The 18,456-nt window shown below is 39.5% G+C and overlaps 3 protein-coding genes across 3 annotated transcripts; 2 read left to right on the top strand and 1 right to left on the bottom strand.

The window, feature by feature from the left end:
- Positions 1 to 180: 180 nt before the first annotated feature.
- On the bottom strand, positions 181 to 1,710 carry LOC104448620 (glucan endo-1,3-beta-glucosidase). The gene is made up of 4 exons (XM_010062472.3): positions 1,523 to 1,710; positions 969 to 997; positions 612 to 846; positions 181 to 475 (listed from the first exon to the last, which is right to left on the bottom strand). Exons 1-4 carry the CDS (start codon positions 1,578 to 1,580, stop codon positions 450 to 452), a joined length of 348 nt encoding a protein of 115 aa, XP_010060774.2. The 5' UTR covers positions 1,581 to 1,710; the 3' UTR covers positions 181 to 449.
- Positions 1,711 to 8,602: 6,892 nt separating this feature from the next.
- Positions 8,603 to 10,995, top strand: LOC104448618 (cytochrome P450 72A15). Its single transcript, XM_010062471.3, is given in 6 exon segments — positions 8,603 to 8,879; positions 9,331 to 9,444; positions 9,447 to 9,547; positions 9,651 to 9,895; positions 9,991 to 10,354; positions 10,558 to 10,995. Coding segments are annotated over 6 exon segments (1,530 nt in total). The 3' UTR covers positions 10,987 to 10,995.
- Positions 10,996 to 14,498: 3,503 nt separating this feature from the next.
- Positions 14,499 to 17,664, top strand: LOC104448617 (UPF0235 protein At5g63440). The gene is made up of 7 exons (XM_010062470.2): positions 14,499 to 14,742; positions 14,827 to 14,941; positions 15,382 to 15,535; positions 15,771 to 15,867; positions 16,230 to 16,318; positions 16,417 to 16,485; positions 17,074 to 17,664. The coding sequence occupies exons 1-7, from the start codon at positions 14,628 to 14,630 to the stop codon at positions 17,131 to 17,133; spliced, it is 699 nt and encodes a 232-aa protein (XP_010060772.1). The 5' UTR covers positions 14,499 to 14,627; the 3' UTR covers positions 17,134 to 17,664.
- The last annotated feature ends 792 nt before the right edge of the window (positions 17,665 to 18,456 follow it).

Genomic DNA, 18,456 nt, shown 5'->3' with positions numbered 1-18,456 from the left:
AATTATGTTCCCAGGTCAGGAGTGTTTGTGAGAGCTAAGTGAACCCTAATCCCTAATTCGGGGATTTTTAAGTTGAACTCTAATAGGATTAGAGCGTTCAGTTTTGTAAGTTTGATGTTGGGCAATTCGGCATATCTTTGAGTGGAATTGCTTGATAGTCATGCGTAGAAAAATGATATCTCTTACGAACCAATGAATTGGTAGGTTTCAAAGTCAGTGCCATGTTTCAAAATAGATTTCATATTTGTTACTAGTCCGCCGCTTATGGGAAAACAAACAAAGAAGGCACACTCCTCTTCAATGTCGTCAATATCAGAACAGTGATCAAAGATGACCTGAAGCACAAGAACACATCTCAGACTTGTCTCGAGGAAATGACAGCTACTCTCTACCATGACATTCCTCCTGAGAAAATCTAGTCCTCCTACTACTAGTGCAAACGCGACTTCCTATGTGTAGATGCAATTGCTGTAGCCTGCGAAACAATATACAATCATGAGCGAATTATCTATCATCCAATAAAAGAAAGTGAGAAATGCAAATACTTGCTAGAATCTTTTTATGCTTGGAGATAGGCCACAGAATAAATGAAAATAGGCTTCATTTCTTACTTGGATCAGACACAACCACGAGGCCAGAGTTTCGGAAATCGCAGTTCCAGTGGTTCTTTCCATGTGATTGATAATAGAGGTTCATGGCGACGGAGGCATGGTTCGTGAGATCATCGGGGTAAAAGCACGGGCCTCCCTTTTGGAGGATCTTGCAGTCCACCTGAGAGCAGGCATAGTTTATGTTGGCCAGTAGAGTTGCTTGGTCTGATGATGGCTTGGCCACACACCAAGTTTTCTGCAATTTTGACAGACACTATTTATATTCTCTTGCCTTCTCCCTAGAGTCAGTCTAATATTTCAGAATTTTCTGCTCGAATGCAGTTGGCTATAGTGAGTACTACAAACGAAGTGGATTACCTGCCCATTGACAACAGTTACAGGAGCCCCTGCGAGGTAAACAACAGATAATGCGGAAATATTAGCTGTATGGCAAAAAAATCTGCCGATTCGTGTTGAAATTAGCTTAATTCAGTGACAAGTTCTTTCCAGTTTCATAACAGAATGCTCCACCAGAAACTGAAGAAATATCTACGTATTAATTTAGGTGGTAATAGGCACCATATCCCTTGAACTGCAAGTGCAGATGAGACTGGAGACAGAAACTGCATCAGCTGAAACGAACAGACCATTTAAACTTAAGTGGGTCTGTTGTCGTAGGGACAGTAGGCCACAGCTTTGAAGCTCGAGCTACTGGGACCAAACGGTAGAGCCCCCTTCACTTTTTTAAGTTGTGCGTAGATCAAAAGAAAGAATGTAGCTAATAGCAACTAAGATCCTAGGATTTTTGGCACGCCTAGTGGTCCTGGGTAGGGTCGGGATTGGTACTTCCAGAAAGACAAAACAGAATCAAAGGAAAGGAACTCATAACAGCAGCAGAAAACAAGGATAAGTGAGAGACATGAATGCCAAACCTGATCCAAAAGCCAAGGACAAGAGCAGGAAAATGAGGGAGAAGGCGGCTTTAGCCATCAGACAGGAGTGTCTCTACTTTGCTCTGTTAACGGTGATTACTGTTCAAGAACAAGAACGAAATCAATGTTGGTGGGCCTTTAATAAAGGCGAAGGGAAAAAACAAGACTGGCTGCCTCATCAACGGCTACTTAGCATTCTCAACCGTTGGGAGGGACTAAAAGGAGAGAGAGAGAGAGAGAGACTTTTTCTGTGAGAAAAGACAAGTGGACAAACAGAGGAGCAACCGTTGAAGCTCCGTAGTTCCAATGTCTCAACGGGAACAGTGGTTGAACCCACCCCAAGAAAAGTAGATGGAGATGGATGCTTGTGAGCTCTGACAAAAGTGCTCCACTGCAGTTTCCTTGTTTTACATGGTGTCCTCTGCCCCCAGTCTTCTCTAACGTTTGAATTAAACAGGTTTAGCTTTCAAGATTCCGGATATACTACTCTTTAAATACTGACTTGGAAGTTGTGTAGACCACCATAACAAACACGGGGTAATTTTTCCGACCCAAAAAAGAAAAAAGTGGTAACCTTTATCCTCATATTTATTAAGTGATAGAGTTCATTTGTTTTTCGGATAACTATTGAAAAAAAATGTGCATAGTGGCGTGGGTCTCATATGCTAAGGGACTTCTATGGTCCGGACCAATCCCCAATCATGACCGGTGATAATCATGTGCATTCGTTATATCTTTATATAAGTATTGGGACACACGAAAACTCAAAAGGTCTACTATCAACAAGAAGTGGAAAGCTAACAATCAACTACTGGAGTTCATGGCAAAAGTAAAACGTACTGTCTGAATTTTCTTGCAATTGAGAACAAATGACATTTGTGTTGCTCAAAAGTCTCAAACTGAGCATGCATGTCTGATATATGTACGTGGGTCTTGGGACTGAGACTTGGCCAGACGACACCGCAGAGGGGATGGAATAGCAAACTGAAGCTCCTCATGGTTAGCATTAGAATTGCTCCGGTGAGCAGCTGTTTTAAATTTTGAGTTTCTCTTGAAATGTCACCCTAGCGGTTAGTTTTTGACTTAATCCCTTTTTATCGGTTCACTTGATCCTAATGAGACATGTGGATGGCTTAGGCAAAATTGTCCAAAAAGTCTTAAATCTATTGTACAATAGTTAATGCACTCCAAAACATTTCAAATGTGTCAATTTAGTCCGAAACATTTGACAATTTGTCAATTTAATTTTAAACATTTCAACTATGCCAATTTAACCTAAATTTTTAATTAATTACAAATATAATCCTTTTGACTAATTTTAATTGAAAAATCACTAAAGTGACAATTGAATCAACGCTAGTCATCCTATGTATTGTTGGCACTAGAGTGAATAATTTTTAAAAAAATTTAAAATTTTCATTTGTTTTTCTTTTTTTCTTTCTTTTCATTTTTTTTGTACTAGCAAGGCCAACTACGACCTCTATTGGCCCTTGGGTCGGGACTATGAACCCCTCATTGGCCACAGGCACTGGCTCACAAGCCCTCACTCTAGCTGGCGAGGACGTCATGAGCCCTTGCAGGCTACAACAAAGGTGTCACAAACCCTGCCCACCCTTGCTATGGCTAGCAAGGGCTTGTGCAAGGGCCATGACGCCCTTGCCTCGCCAAATCTAGCAAGGGTGTTGTGAGCCCTCACCTAGGCCCTTGCTAGCATCTGGCAAGGGCTGCAACCCTCGCCTATGACTAGTGAGGGCTTTGTGGCCCTTAACCAGTGATCGGTGGCCATGTCAATTTATGTAAAAAGAGGAAAAGAAAAGAAAAAGTTAATGATTTAAAAAAATGGAAAATTTTGTTGAAAACTAAAAAAATTATCAACGTCCACATCAATCGCACGCCACATAGGACAACTGAAGACTAACTAGACACTAAGCGCGGACACGTGTCGAAGCATGTCGGACACGTTGACACGCTCGGACATGGTCGAACATGCGGTCAGCGCGTGTCGGAAAATCCGACACTTGGTCAAACACGTTTTGACACACATGTCCAGAAGATGGGGGGGAGGCGAGGACAAGGGAGCAGAGATGAGGCTGCGAGCAACATCGAGCCCGCAACGGTGAGAAACGGAAGAGGAGAGGAAGGCGGTCGTGCGGCGAGGAGGAGGAGAAGGATCAAGAGGAAGAGGAGAGGAAGAGGGTCGTGCAGAGAGGAGGAAGAGGAGAAGGATCAAGAGGAAGAGGAGAGGGAAGGGGTCCTGTAGCGAGCGGCGAGCGGCGAGGAGGAGGAGGAAAGGAGGGCTAGCTAGGATTTTTATGAGAAAACTCAAAATAAAAATAAAAATAAAAAGGGGATCTGGTTGTGACTTTTAATTTTTGGGGAGGGGAAGTGACAGCCTATGTGTCACTGTCAGGTGGTGGGGAGAGAAATAAAAGTGTAATAAATTTGGGAGGGGGGGGAAATGGACGAGGGAAAGAAGGGAGTGGGGTGTGGGGGTGAGGGGACTTTTTTCTTAAACGGAAAAATAAATAAATGAAATTAAAAATATTGAATTTTGAATAATGATAAATTTTGATCATTTTAGAAGATCATGAATTTATTTAAATAAATTGATTTTAATCTCTTATTAATCATTAGTTTCATCAATAACTTTTGTTAAAGTTAAAAATATTTTTCCAAATATGGATACACATTAACTATGAATATATTTTTCAAATTTTCAATGAATTGATTTATTAATATTATTAGTGTAAATTCATTGTAGGCTCTTTTTTAATTAATTATTTATTTATGAATTTGAATCAAATTAATTAAAAATATAAATATTCATCTAATATATAACGTGTCCCAACGTGTTGGAATTCTCATTTTTGAGAATGACGTGTCGACATGTCGTGTCGTATCGCATGTCCGCGTCGCATGTTGGTGCTATTTAGCTGCTATATTAGTAATTTCTGATCAAAATTAGCTAAAAAGACTACATTGATAATTCGCGAAAATGTTTAGGACTAAGTTGGTAAAACTTTAAAAAATAATTTAAAATTTTAAGATTGACTTGGCCAATTTAGTCAAAAGGTTACGGACTAAATTGGCCACCGCATCATAGGTTTATGACTTTTTGGTTAACTTTCCCTAATGGCTTATATTCTCATGGAATTCTTCCGCATTTTCTTATTAAAACTATAGGTATTTGTTTAATATCATTTTCACTAACAATGATTGTCTTGTCTATATGCTAGTTACTTATGTTTGTAATAATTTTTGTTCTCCGTTATATCTTTCATAAGCTATATCGTTAAAGAAATGGCAATTCGCTAGAATTTAAAAAAAAAAAATACATTTGTCTCTTTATAACATTAATAACTTGTCTCAATTCAAAATAATATCAAAACTGCTTATTAGACATAACAAAATTTTGATTATTAAAAGACGAACAAAAATTTTAAATATGTGAATAGCTCTTATGTAATGAAATAAGAGGGTTCTCTGTCAATGGCAATGATGTGCGGCGTAAGCTGAATTTGTAATTCCATTGCTCCTAAAGGAGCCAATTCGAGATCTCTTATTGAGCCTTTCTTGTTCCTCAATCTTTTGACAAAGGTCAAGGTTTCCTGCCTTTTTTTTTTGTCGAATATGTATTTAATGGGAGAATTACCAAAAAAATCTTAAATCTATTGTAATCGTGTTAATTTAGTTTTAAATTATTTTTTGTCAATACAGTCCTAAACCTTTAATATTTGCAATTTAGTCCACCCAGCCAATTTTGCCCAACCAGCACTAACATGAACAATTTTTAATGATATTTTATTATATATTAATTTTTTATTACATTTTTTCTTTTCTTCTGCCTTTTTTTTTTCTTTTTTTCTTTTTTTTCCCTCTTTCCACCTTCTTCCTCTAGCCAAATGCTACCAACAACTGGCTAATAGCAAGACTCCCCATGTCGGCCACTAGCCGGCACAGGCCTCTCAAATTTAGCGAGTCTCAACCTCGCCTAGTCACGACGAGTTGAGCCCCAGCCATGGCTAGGCCCCACCAAATCTCGTGAAGCTTAGCTTCACCTTGCCAAATCTACAAGGTCGCCTCGCTAGTGACCAATGGGGGCCAACCTTGCCATGGCTAGGTGACATCAAACCTCATCATGGCTAGGTGAGGCTTGTCCTCACCATTGGCTAGCAAGGTCAGCCTCTCCCTCGCCTCTAGGCGGTCGCCACCAGCAACCAACTGGAGGAAGAAAGAAGGAAGAGGGGGAAAAAGAGAAAGAGAAAATAAATAAAAATAAGCAAAAAATAAAAATATATATTATTATTAAAAATTATCTACATTGACGCTAGTTGGACGATCAGTGTCCATGTTAGCACTGACCAGCTAAAATTGGTTGGATTAATTGAATTAGCATAAGTATAAAATGTTTATGATTGAATTGATACAATTGCAATAGATTTATGATACTTTTCTTTTCTTTTCTTTTCTTTTTTTTGTAATTCTCCTTATATCTAATTGTTGCAATTACTATATCTGTGTACTCCTTTGTAATATTGTGAAGCTATCCTACAGTCAATACATTCATTTTCATATGAATATCTTGTAAGAACCAACGCAGGAAACATCTCAACAATCATTTAATCTTGCTTGCTCAATCGAAGTATCTAAGGTGAACAATAGAACTTAAGAGTATTCAAATCATTCAGTTGTTGTCGAAATTGGTGGATTAGAATATCTTGCTATTTTCAGCGGGAATTCGAGTTGAATTTTGTTAGCCTATGACAATATGATTGAATGTTATGCCTTTTAGTTATGTATTAGTATTTGCGGCTTAAGGACACGAGCAAGGATGGCCAAGAGGTCCAACTTGTGCGTAGCAGAATATAGACAATTTAAGTCCATAAAATTTTCTAGAAACTTATGCAAGAAAGGAAGCCTCAACTCAATCTTACATTTCATTGATGGCAAAGGATGATACCATTTGAGTTTTGGTCAAATCATCCTAGAGTAGAGACAATTTTAGTCCATGAAATCTTCTAGAAACGTATGCAAGAAAGGAAGCCTCAACTCAATCTTACATTTCATTGATGGAAAAGGATGATACCATTTGAGTATTAGTCAAATCATCCTAGAGTAGAGACAATTTTAGTGAAATCTTCTAGAAACTTGCGCAAGAAAGGAAGCCTCAACTCAATTGTACATTTCATTGATGACCAAGGATGATAAAATTTTAGCTTCGGTCGGTCAAACCATCCTAGATCAAATTGCCCAAACTAGGTCCTTTTTTTTTTTTGGTCGAGAACAAGACCTTGTTTGTTAGGAACGAATCGATCGACAATGAAATCATTATTTGGGATGTGAATTCATTTCCTTTGTTTGTTTCTAGCAAAAGATGTGGAACGCTTGTCCCTCCATCAGACCAGGGGAATAGTCATTCCATGGCCCCCCTATGGAATGGCCAATCCATGCCTTGGTAAAAAAAATTTAAAAAAAAAAAAAATTATTTTACACAATTATTTCCAAGGCGCCTTTATTTCTTTCCTCACTCATTACACGTTTTATAAACATATTAGACATTTCAAAACACTTATTTTCCATTTTAAAATTTTCCATAGCACAAGAAAAGAAATGGTCATATTCTTTCCAACTCAATTCTTTCGTACATAAACAAAAATTGTAATGCAAATTCCATTCCATTCCTCCTTTTCTTCCATGATCCTCTCGTTTTACGCCACTAATTCTAGGACGTGGGCGTTTGCTTAAAGAAGAGAAGGGAAATTTGTACTTTCGAATTTTGATGTTCCATATTTCCCAAGTGAAATTTAACTATGAAGTTAGGGTCCTGTGGATGGACAAGTGTGCCCCACTCAAAGGCAAGGTCTGTTTGGTCAAAGTTCTATTTTGAGAGAATAATTTCTTTTTAGAAAATAATTTTTTCTATTTCTATTCCTCGGACCAATTTCTTAATAAAAAATGTATTTAGTAACTACACAAAATTTATATTCTCGAAATGCAAAAAGAATAGAAATATGTTCGATACGATCCACAAAATCTCTATTTCTTTTAATTTTTTAAGATTTTTTCTTTTTTTCTTTTCTTATTCTTCATTGCTATCACCCCAACCGCCAATAGTGGGCCAACGATCATTGCGATCGGCTAGGGGGCAGCGATTGGCGGGCGAGGTCGATGGCCATCGATCAACTGGCGGGTGGAGGCAATGATCGGTCGGCCATCGGTCGACTATCAACGGCCGGTGGTCGTCGGTTGACAGGCGGAATGGCAATGGCAAAAAGGGGTAGTAGCGAGGGCCGAGGGCCGAGGGGCACCAAGGAAGAAGAAAAGAGAAAAAGAAAAGATGGAATAACTTATTTCTAAAAATTGTTTTCAGAATAATAAGTTACTTTTTTTTATTTCTTATTTCTGTTCCAAATATATTCCTCAGCCACTTTTCCATTCCATAGAATAATAAATAAATAAATAATTAGTTGACATTATCAAACAGATTTTTATTCTTTTTTCTATTCCACGGAACAAAATAACAAAAAAATCAAGAAACATAAACGTTTCCAAATAGAGCCTAAGTGTCATTAACATATAAGTAGTTGCCAAACCACTTTTAAGGAAGTGTCATTAATTACGCCTGCCTTCTTTTGCTATTGTGTCATTCATTATGATGCCACGTAATCTTTTTCTTCTTTTAACTTTCTTGCATAGATGACACATGACGTATATGATCACGTTTTGAGGGCACATTTGTCATGGTACAGAAGCTTATCTTTTATTCTGGGTATCGTTATCTTTTTCCTTTCACATTTTGTTATGGTAAAGAAGCTTCTTTTAACTTTGGGTATCTTATTTTTTTCCTTCGATTCTTTACCATTTGGGGTCATGGAGAAGGAGCTGCTTGGCTAACCTTTTGTTTTCTTACCATCTTGGGTCATGTTCGGTGAGAAGCTTAGCTTCTTGGCCAGGACACGCATGGCTATGGGTATATAAATAAGACACCTCATTCTCATTATCAGACCATCAACACATTGAAGTCTCCCTCTCTCATACACACACATACAGGCGATAAGATACTCCCAGAAAGGAGAAAGGATGGAGGTAACGATCCAGTCAATTGCGCTAGCGATGGTCCTGGCCATCCTGACGACATTGACGTGGAGGGTGGTGAACTGGACGTGGCTGAGGCCAAAGAGTCTCGAGGGGTTCCTGAGACAGCAAGGCCTCTCCGGCAAACCCTACACCTTCCTGTTCGGAGACCTCAAGGAGGATTCGCGGCTGCTCAGGATAGCCAACTCCAAGCCCATTGCCATCTCAGACGACATCAAGCCTCGTCTCTTGCCTTTCGTGCATCAATCCTTCCAAACCTATGGCATGCACATCTTCATAGTATCTGCATGTGGCACTTACATCTTCTTACCCGTTTAACACTCACTTGTTTAGGTCCTTCGGTCGACGCCATTATACTTGATGAGTTTCATTTGACATAACTGTCTTTCTTATTGGAAATTTATGCATTTTGGCGACGTAAAATGGTTATACATCACCATAGTCATTTCACAGTTGGATTTTTGCTCAGCCATTTAAAAAAAGATACTTGTGTGCACGTCGATGGATGATTGATATGTACAGGCACTCGACTATGAGATGGTCGTTTCCCATTTGGCGCCAGAAAAAACTTGTCAGTTATCATTTCGACCATCTTTTCCCCTCAAGATATTAATTAAATCAGGCAATCACATGCATTCCTAAAGAGCAGCTGAGAGTATAATTCAAGTAGAACTTTTGGCAGTGTGGATCTTATTTTGCTGAGTGCATTGCAGGCAAAGACTCGTTCATGTGGATAGGCCCAACACCGAGAGTGAACTTAACGAACCCCGAGCAACTAAAGGAGATCTTCTCCAAGATGTACGACTATCACAAGCCAACCCGCAGTCCCTGTCGAAGTTGCTCTTGGGTGGACTCCCTTTCCACGAGGGCGAGAAATGGGCTCGGCACAGGAAGATTATCAATCCAGCATTCCACATGGAGAAGTTGAAGGTACGTGAAACTATACTGTGGTCAAATGAATTGAACCACGCACATCGATGCGCCAGGATTTTTCTTTTAGTTCCTTCTTTGCATTGGTCTGTTGTTCTTGCAGCTTATGTTGCCTGCCTTTTGTTCGAGTTGCACTGAGATGGTCCATAGATGGGAGAAATTGGTATCAGAGGAGAGATCGTGTGAGGTCGACGTTTGGGTCGACCTGCAAAATTTGACCCGTGATGTGATCTCTCGGACAGCATTTGGTAGTAGATATGAAGAAGGCAAAAGGATCTTTGAACTTCAGGAGGAACTAGGCGTGCTCACGATCAAAGCCCTTCGATCAGTCTACATCCCCGGCTGGAGGTAAATCTCTCATCATCAATAAGATACTAAATGAGCTTCTGGCATACAATCATGACGTTACAAAAAATTCAAATATTTGATTCAATATTTCTCAGGTTTTTGCCAACTAAGATGAACAGGAGGATGAAGAACATCGGTAAAGAAGTGCAGGCTCTGCTCACGGATATCATCCGCAGAAGAGAGAAAGCAATAAGGGGAGGGGAAGCTACTGGCGATGATCTGCTGGGGCTGTTGCTGGAGTCAAACATGAAGGATAATGTCAGGATGAGCCTTCACGATGTGATTGAGGAGTGCAACCTTTTCTACGTCGCTGGACAAGAGACCACTTCAGCTTTGCTAGTATGGACCATGGTCTTGTTGAGCGTGCATCCAGATTGGCAAGCCCAAGCTAGGGAGGAGATCCTCCAAACCTTTGGAAGCAGAAAACCTGACTTTGGCGGGTTAAGCCACCTCAAGATTGTAAGTTTAACAAGAGCCTCTGACCTTTTTTACTGCATGTAAATTAAAATATTATCCATTCTCTTTGTGGAAATTGATGTTAGATGCAGAGGACCTTCCCTTGATTTCATTGTAGCAATCTTTCTCGGGGTTCATAATCATGTAGATGCTCTTACATACACTTCTCTACCATATGACAACTTCTCTGGATATGTCATGGTCAGGTCACGATGATCTTGAATGAGGTACTGAGGCTATATCCTCCCGTGACCATCATGGCACGAAATGTTCACAAGGAAACAAAACTGGGGAAGCTGACCTTACCCTCGGGAGTCCAGCTCTCAGTGCCAGTTCTCCTTATCCACCATGATAAAGAACTGTGGGGCGAGGATGCCGAGGAGTTCAAGCCAGAGAGGTTTGCCGATGGAGTGTCCAAGGCCACCAAGAACCAAGTCTCCTTTTTACCATTTGGATGGGGCCCTCGTATATGCGTCGGCCAGAACTTTGCGATGATAGAGGCAAAGATGTCGCTCGCCATGATACTTCAACGATTCACATTTGAACTCTCTCCATCTTATGTGCATGCCCCTTGCATCGCCCTCACCCTCCAGCCGCAGTATGGTGCTCAGGTCATTTTGCACAAGGCAAACTAAAATTCACAGGTCAAGGTCACATGCAATGTAGACAAAAGCATGCATTGAAATAAATGAAATGATACACCAAAAGGGAATTGACGTATCAATTGAACAAAGTGATGAAAAGCATTTTGGCCTCGTCAAGCTGGATTTCTTTTACATCAATTTCTAATCTAAACCAACTAAAGACTTCAGGACATCCAATCAAACAACAGGACAAAGAAATTTCAACTATAAAACGGGTCTTTTATGGTACAAAAGAAATAACAATTGCATCACATCCAAATTGACAGCAAAAATGAAGGATCCCGGGAAAGGAATGATGAAAGTAATTTGAAGATGAAATGCTCACAATCACACAAAGAAGAAAAGAAGATCGATAAGCTTGTAAATTTATTTCTCCTTAAGAAAAAACAATTACAAAACTCCCAAATTTATATGACATTTGCTCTTTCTAATAAATATAGCATTCCAAATAAGATCTAAAAACTAACAAAACAATCACCATATCTCACTTTATCTCTAAAAATAATCATAACATCTAGAAATATGAACAAACTCGTTAAAGATAATGACAAACAGACTCATTAAAAATAACTCTACAATTATGACTCTTCTTTAATGCAACAATTATCGACATTGGTTTAATTTCTAACAAGGCATACTCCTCTACCATGTCATTAATATCATTACACTGATCAAAGACAATCTAAAGTCCAAGAATACATCTCAGACTGATCTCAAGAATATGACAGTCACTCTCTACTACAACATTCCTTCTGCGAAAATCTAGTCATCCTACCAGTGCGAACACGATTCCTCTGAGCTATGCTATGCTTTGATGCGATTGCTGCAGCCTGCAGAACAGTATAGAACCATGAGCAAATCAGCTGTCGTTGAAAGTAGGAAACGCGAATACTGCTAAAAAATATTTATATTTGAGGATATGCTAAAAAATAAATGGAGAAAAGACTTCATTTCTTACTCAGATCAGATACAACAACAAGGCCTGAGTTTCAGAAATCGCAGTTCCAGTGGTTCCTTTCATGTCATTGAATTTGATTGTAGAGTTTCACGGCGACGGAGGCATGGTTCATGAGATTATCGGGGTAAAAGCAGGGGCTTCCCTTTTGGAGGATCTTGCGGTCTGCCTGAGAGCAGGCATAATTAATGTTGGCCAGTAAAGTTGCGTGGTCTGATGATGGCTTGGCCACACACCACGCTTTCTGCAATTTCAACGTACCCTATTTATCTTAGACTTCGTTGCCTTCTCCTCAAAATCAGTTTAACAATCATCCTTCTTTTCTCCTTTTGAAATTTTCATCTCTAACGCTAGTTGGCTTTATTGAGTACTAGAAATGAAGTGGATTACCTGCCCATTGACAACTGATACAGGTCCCCCTGAGAGTTGAACAACCAACTAGTGTGGGAATATAAGTCATATGGCAAAAGAAATCTGCCAGCTCATGTTTAAAATTAGCTTAATTCAGTGGCAAGTTCATTTTAGTCTCACAAAAGAAAGCTCCACTGGAAACTAAGAAATATGTGTTATGAAATTAAACGTCGATTCCAGAAAAATAACGATCGCAAACAATTCACCGAGCAGAATACAATAATAAAATAACAGAATTAGAAGAACACGCCAGAAAATTTGTTATCAAAGTTCACTCAAACCTGGCTACGTCTTTTCGTAGAGACACTTTGCAAATCCACTAAACTTCGAGAAAAGTTTGAATACAACTATGATCTTTTCTCAAAATCATGACACAAAGAGATTGGAAACCCCCGTAAAGAAAAAACTCATTTTTTTCTTTTCTCTTTTTATTGCCTCCTATTTTCTTTTTCAACGTCTTGATGGCTAGGCTCTTGACATCATTAAAATAAAAATACCACTTTTAACCTAAAAGCAAATATGATGAAAAAGACAAAAAAAAAAGCCCCTAAAAATATTTGGTTTCATCTATAATAATATGTAAGTATTAATTTAAGTAGTACTAGGCACTAATTCCCTTGCATTACCTGTGCAGATGAGATTGGAGATGCAAAATGTGTCAGTTGAATTACATTAAGGAAACTTGATGAGCAGACCATTTTTTTTTTTGTCAGTCCTACTTTATTCCTACACTACACTCATTCTCAGACTTTTGCCCTACCTCTTGTAGGGACGTAGGAGTCGAAACCCACTCCTGAAACTTACGCGTCCCCATCTCATCCCCTTGAAAATGTGGGGATTTAATATTTGTTGGTTTGTTGTTGTAGAGAGAGTGAGCACAGCTTTGGAGCTCGAGATATTCATGCTAAGCAGTAACGCTTTGCCCTATCAATGACGATTGCTGTTGCAGAACAAGAACAAGATTGAGGTTGATGGGCCTTTATTTAAGGTGAAGTGAAAAGGACTGGCTTAGAAAACAAAAGCAAACTCTCATGGTGCGGAGCGCAGCTCCATTAAGAGAGGGGAGGTTGTCTCGGCTACTTTATCTGTCCCGACAATTAGGAACACGAGAGAGATGACTTTTTTGTGGGCAAAGAGAGGACGAACGGAGTAGGTTCCTCCTACTTAGGTTGAATTGATACCTTCTCTCCACATGAACACCAGTGGTTAAAGCCACCCCGAGAAAGAGTAGATGGAGATGGATGCTTCCGAGCTTTGGCGGAAGTGCTCCCTCGCTGCTGTTTTCGTTGTCTTACGTTGTGACATTTGCCCCCCCCCATTCTCGTGCAACGTTCGAATGAAACAGGTTTAGTTTTTAAGGTTCCTAATGTTATGCCCTTTTTTACCTCTGACTCGGAACGTGTGTAACCTACCATAGAAGCAAGTGGTAATCTCATCCTAATTTAATGTGTCTTTTATACAAATATTTTCATGTTGTGACAGACCTGGATGGCAAGATGGGGTGACCGAAGCTCGATGCTGGGTCTCTCCACACTCTTCGAGCTTGACCCATGATGGAAATCGATCACAAATTTGGATTCTACTGATTAAGACTGACTTAAAATTCACTATGAATCCATGATGTTCAAATTTGACCGATCAATAAATGAAAAGGAGGTTACTTTGCACCATGTTAATTGGCTTTCACCTTGCCAAAACCAAACACCGATTGGTCTCTCAAGTGAAGGATTGAGTGGGAACAGCAATTAAGCAACCGGCATACCCAACTCGCCAACTAAACTCCAAAAATGCCATGTTCTAACCATAGAAAAAATCAAATGCTCGTCAAACGAAGAAAATTTGGCCAGCCGATCGGCAAGTCCAAACCCTTATTTAAAATTAATAGATCTCTATTTGAGAGTGATTTTACCAATTCCTCGTTTAAAAGAATATGTATTATCTTTTAAAATAATAACTTCATATCAAGCTCTTATTTAAAACTTTTTAAACAATTTTTACAAACGTTAACAACCGATAAATTATCAATTTTTGTGGAAATAAACATTAGGATGTGAAATGTTCTCAGGGCACAGAGGGTTAGAAATTCAATTGCGCCCAAATTATGGAGAACTGCACATCGTGAAGGGAAATATACATAGAGAAACCAGATATACAAACCAAGCAAATTGGACTTTGACTCAAAGCGGCGGCTGCAACTGGTTTGTAGCTTTCGGAAAATCCGAGAAACCCGGTTCTGCGTTTGTGGGTGGGTGAGAGAAAGAGAGAGATGCCGAAGAGGACGACGCACACGTACTCGAGCGAAGACGCGGCTCCCGACGGTCCCGACTCCGATCTCTTTGTTTACTACTGCAAGCACTGCGGCTCTCACGTCCTCATCACTGGTTCTCTCTCTGTCTTTTGTGCTTGATTTGGTTATTGCCTGTGCTTTGGATCTCTCGTGGAACTGAATTACATTCGTTGGGAAGATACCCAGTTGCAGAAAACGCCCAAGAGGAAGACCGACAGGGCATGTGTGCTGGACAAGAACAAGCATCTTGCTCGATTGAATGTCCAAGAGGCTGGCAAAATTCTCTTGAAACGGTGAAGAACCCCCTAATCTACGCTTTTCCCTTACGACCCTCTTGGGCATATTGGTGGAAAAACGAGAAACCATGTTCGATACGGATGATAAGCTGTCGTCTAGGGGAAATATTGAAGTAAATGGTGTTCAAGGGCTTATTTTTTTCACCGCATCTTTTCTTCCAAATAGCGTGTTCTGAATATGTTCTGTAGTGCTAGATGATTATGCCAATCTTTGTCAAGCTTTTTGGCCCTTTGTATGAATTCTCTGTCTCTCTCTCACGAAGCGGAAGGAAATAGATAATAGAGCCGGATGACTATGTTTTCTTATAATAAGCTACTTGTGAAGTTCAGTTGGTCATGCCTGGAATGAGGCATGAGTAATAAATTCCAAGTTTTGAGCAAGCGGTGTGTTGTTGCCGCTGAGTGCATGGTTTTCTGAATTTTTTATCTTAATCCAGGGGTGAGGGTAAGCTAGAGAAGCAATTTCGCATGAACTGTATAGGTTGCAGCCTGTTCGTCTGCTACCGAGCTGAGGAAGATCTGGAAACTGCTTCGTTCATTTATATCATAGATGGGGCATTGAGTACTGTTGCTGCAGAAACAAATCCCCAGGTACCATTGAACTTCAATAGCGATATCCTATGTTGTACTTCTGGCTGGCTCTGATTTGTAATGCTTTATTGTTAGATTGTGGATTTCCCATGCAAATAGGAAACTTTGGATTTAAAAGCTAGAGTCTGGCAGTCACATTGATTGTTTCTTTCACTTTCTTGAGCATCTTTCATTGTGATGCCTAAACAAGTGTCGTTGTCAAAGATTCCTTACTTTGTCTTGGTTGCTGTTATAGGATGCTCCTGTTCCTCCCTGCATATCACGGTTAGAGGGAGGACTCGTTCAAGTGGCTATAGAAGTGGAAGCTGCAGCACAACGCTCTGCAATCACAAGTAATTTAACTGTACAAACTGCGTTTTATAAGTGAATCGATGTCCACACTTTGAGAATGTTTTAATTTCCTATTCAACTGCTCAAAATGTCACTCAGTACTGGGACATAGCTACTTTTGAACATTACATGTGAATTGTGGGTGGCCTATCTCAAAACTTGCTTGAATTTAATCTGCAATTTGCACCTTTGAGTCACGATATTATGACTCTGTTATCCGTGCTGGTTTCTTGGGTTCCATGTAATTCTTATCAATCTTGATCTTATTGTGCTCCTTCAATTGGTGCTGGAGAACTTTATTTTATTAGTTTTGCAATGAAACATCTAACCTCTTCAGCAATTTTTTTCTTCACTTGTAATTCAGGAGTGAATGCTGATGATGTTCGTGTAACAATAGCTGCACCTGCAGCCCGGGGAGAAGCTAATAATGAACTCTTGGAGTTCATGGCAAAAGTAGCACTTTAATATTCCAGTTCTTGCAATTGAGAAAACACCATTTGTCTTGCTTAAAAGTCTCAAACTAAGCATGCATGTCTGATTTGTGTACGTAGGTGTTGGGTCTGAGACTTAGCCAGATGACTCTACAGAGGGGATGGAATAACAAATCAAAGCTCCTTGTGGTTAGTATAGATTCGTTTGCCAATATTTGGGGATGTGTTGGAGTATGTTGATGCATGTTTTCTGAATAAATCTATGGAGCATTAAGAAGTCCATCTGATTGTGTTGTTAAAGTTGGGAGTCAGTCAAGGATCGTATTAGTATTATTACTGGGAGCACCTGTTTCATTTTTGAGTTTTCCTTGCAATGTCACCCTAATGTTAGTTTTAACTTGATCCCTTTTTTATTGGTTCACGTGAATCTAAAGAGACATGTGGGTGGCTTATGTTCTCATGGGAATTCTCCAGCATGTTCAATGAATTCACTTGCAGATTTGTTCCATGCCATGTGTTGTAAGATGAACATCTCCAGTGGTCTTTACTAGTAACTGTTTCTTAAGGATGTCGACAAGAGATTGCCTTCTGTATTGTCAAGTGATCTGAGTTAACTTATTCAAGAACGAAGTAGAAAAGTCTTGTTTGGATTAAGCTTTGGATCGTGCCTACTTGCTCCTCTAATTTGAATTTGAAGAATATATTGCACTTTGCCTTTCTTGGTTCTGCTTCTGCAATTGATTGTTGCTTGATCTGCTTATGATGATGCTCCTCCAGGTTGAAGACTTGTCAGCGAGACAGGTGTACGAGAAGCTACTTGAAGCTGTGCAACCTTGAAGTTGTTTCATTGAGGCATTTTTAGATCTCCCAACATTTTTGTACTCAATTGCAGTTATTCGTGCAATTTTTAATCTAACCCTCTTGTAAAAGTTTTTCACTCTGGATGACCATAGGACACAAAGGGATGGTTCATGAGATTATCAGGGTAAAAGCAGGAACATCCTTTTGAGGCATCTCATAGTCCATTTGAAAGTATCCATAGTTTATGTGAGCTGACAGAGTTGCTTTGTCTGGTGATGGCTTGACATGTTGGCTTTGTGAATACCACAAGGTGAATTGGATTAACAGTCCATTTATGGCCTTCACGGTTACCCCTGTTCATTGGACAACAGATAAGAGCATCATTCACTGAACTTACGGGGTATCTGTTCGTACTAGCATAAGGATTCTATGAAAAAAGCATAGGATAATCCCCTGCAGTAGAAGAAATCTGCTGAGTTAAGTTTAAGATTAGCTTAGGTCCAAACTTTTATTTTCGTTTTCATCTGCAGACGGCAAAATAATTTAACTTGTTTTGGTTTAGCTAAACATTTTTTTACTAGAAACATTGTTTGATTATCGCCAATCATAAATGTTTAATTAATATTATTTTTTGCTGACAATGTTTGTGATTTCATTTTCTGTTCATTCACATATGCTGTTCTGGCCAGTGACCAGTAAAGGTGGCATTTTATTAGCCTCCTTCTTCAGATGCAACTTTATTAGTGTACGAGATCTGGCTTCAACTACCTGGCTTCCGCTTCATTTGTGTGAGTTTTGGAATGCCTTGCCTTTAAATTTCTGCATTGAGGCAAAGAAGCTTCTGTCAAAGAGCTTTTACTGAAAGTAAATACAGCGTGAAATTTTAACACAAATACGATATGAAAAAGAATAGATGAGTACTCTCCAGCTACCATCAGGCGCAGGGTAGCACAACCTCGCCGAGGCAGCTCCAACGTTGGGCTGCCTTGGATCCTTGGTGTGGTTGAAGGTTTACCTCACCATAGAAGAGATATTGCTTCCTGTAAGGGCCTCCTGTGCTTGACCTCATCCTGTGGCATGGGCTATCAGGATTTTTTTTTTCTTATTTAAACGTATCGGGGTACCCGCATGTCTCGCGCTCCTAATTGATACGGTATATTTTTTTTACCTAGTGCCCAACGGTACCCTCATAGTGTTTTACATCTCTAGGGATTCCCAAGGTCTAGACAAACCTGAGATGAAGCCTTTTAACATCATGCTTAGGATAGTGTTAAAAGAGTTTTTTTTAAAAGTAAATACTATTTAAATGCATGAAATTTTAATGCAAATACAATATGAAAAAGAATAGACAGAGTACTC

Source organism: Eucalyptus grandis, chromosome 6 (assembly GCF_016545825.1).
Source record: "Eucalyptus grandis isolate ANBG69807.140 chromosome 6, ASM1654582v1, whole genome shotgun sequence".
Lineage (NCBI taxonomy): Eukaryota > Viridiplantae > Streptophyta > Magnoliopsida > Myrtales > Myrtaceae > Eucalyptus > Eucalyptus grandis.
Note: the sequence above shows the minus strand (reverse complement) of the source record. Positions and strands in the feature narration are given on the sequence as shown.

Bases quoted from the DNA above. Each gene is read 5' to 3' on its own strand.
- LOC104448620 (XM_010062472.3), bottom strand. From the start codon at position 1,580: ATGGCTAAAGCCGCCTTCTCCCTCATTTTCCTGCTCTTGTCCTTGGCT. The intron at 998-1,522 runs GTTTGGCATTCA...TTTACCTCGCAG, and splicing joins GTCCTTGGCTTTTGGATCAG to GGGCTCCTGTAACTGTTGTC. The intron at 847-968 runs GTAATCCACTTC...TCAAAATTGCAG, and splicing joins TAACTGTTGTCAATGGGCAG to AAAACTTGGTGTGTGGCCAA.
- LOC104448617 (XM_010062470.2), top strand. From the start codon at position 14,628: ATGCCGAAGAGGACGACGCACACGTACTCGAGCGAAGACGCGGCTCCC. The intron at 14,743-14,826 runs GTTCTCTCTCTG...TTCGTTGGGAAG, and splicing joins CTCTCACGTCCTCATCACTG to ATACCCAGTTGCAGAAAACG. The intron at 16,319-16,416 runs GTAGCACTTTAA...TTGTGTACGTAG, and splicing joins TCTTGGAGTTCATGGCAAAA to GTGTTGGGTCTGAGACTTAG.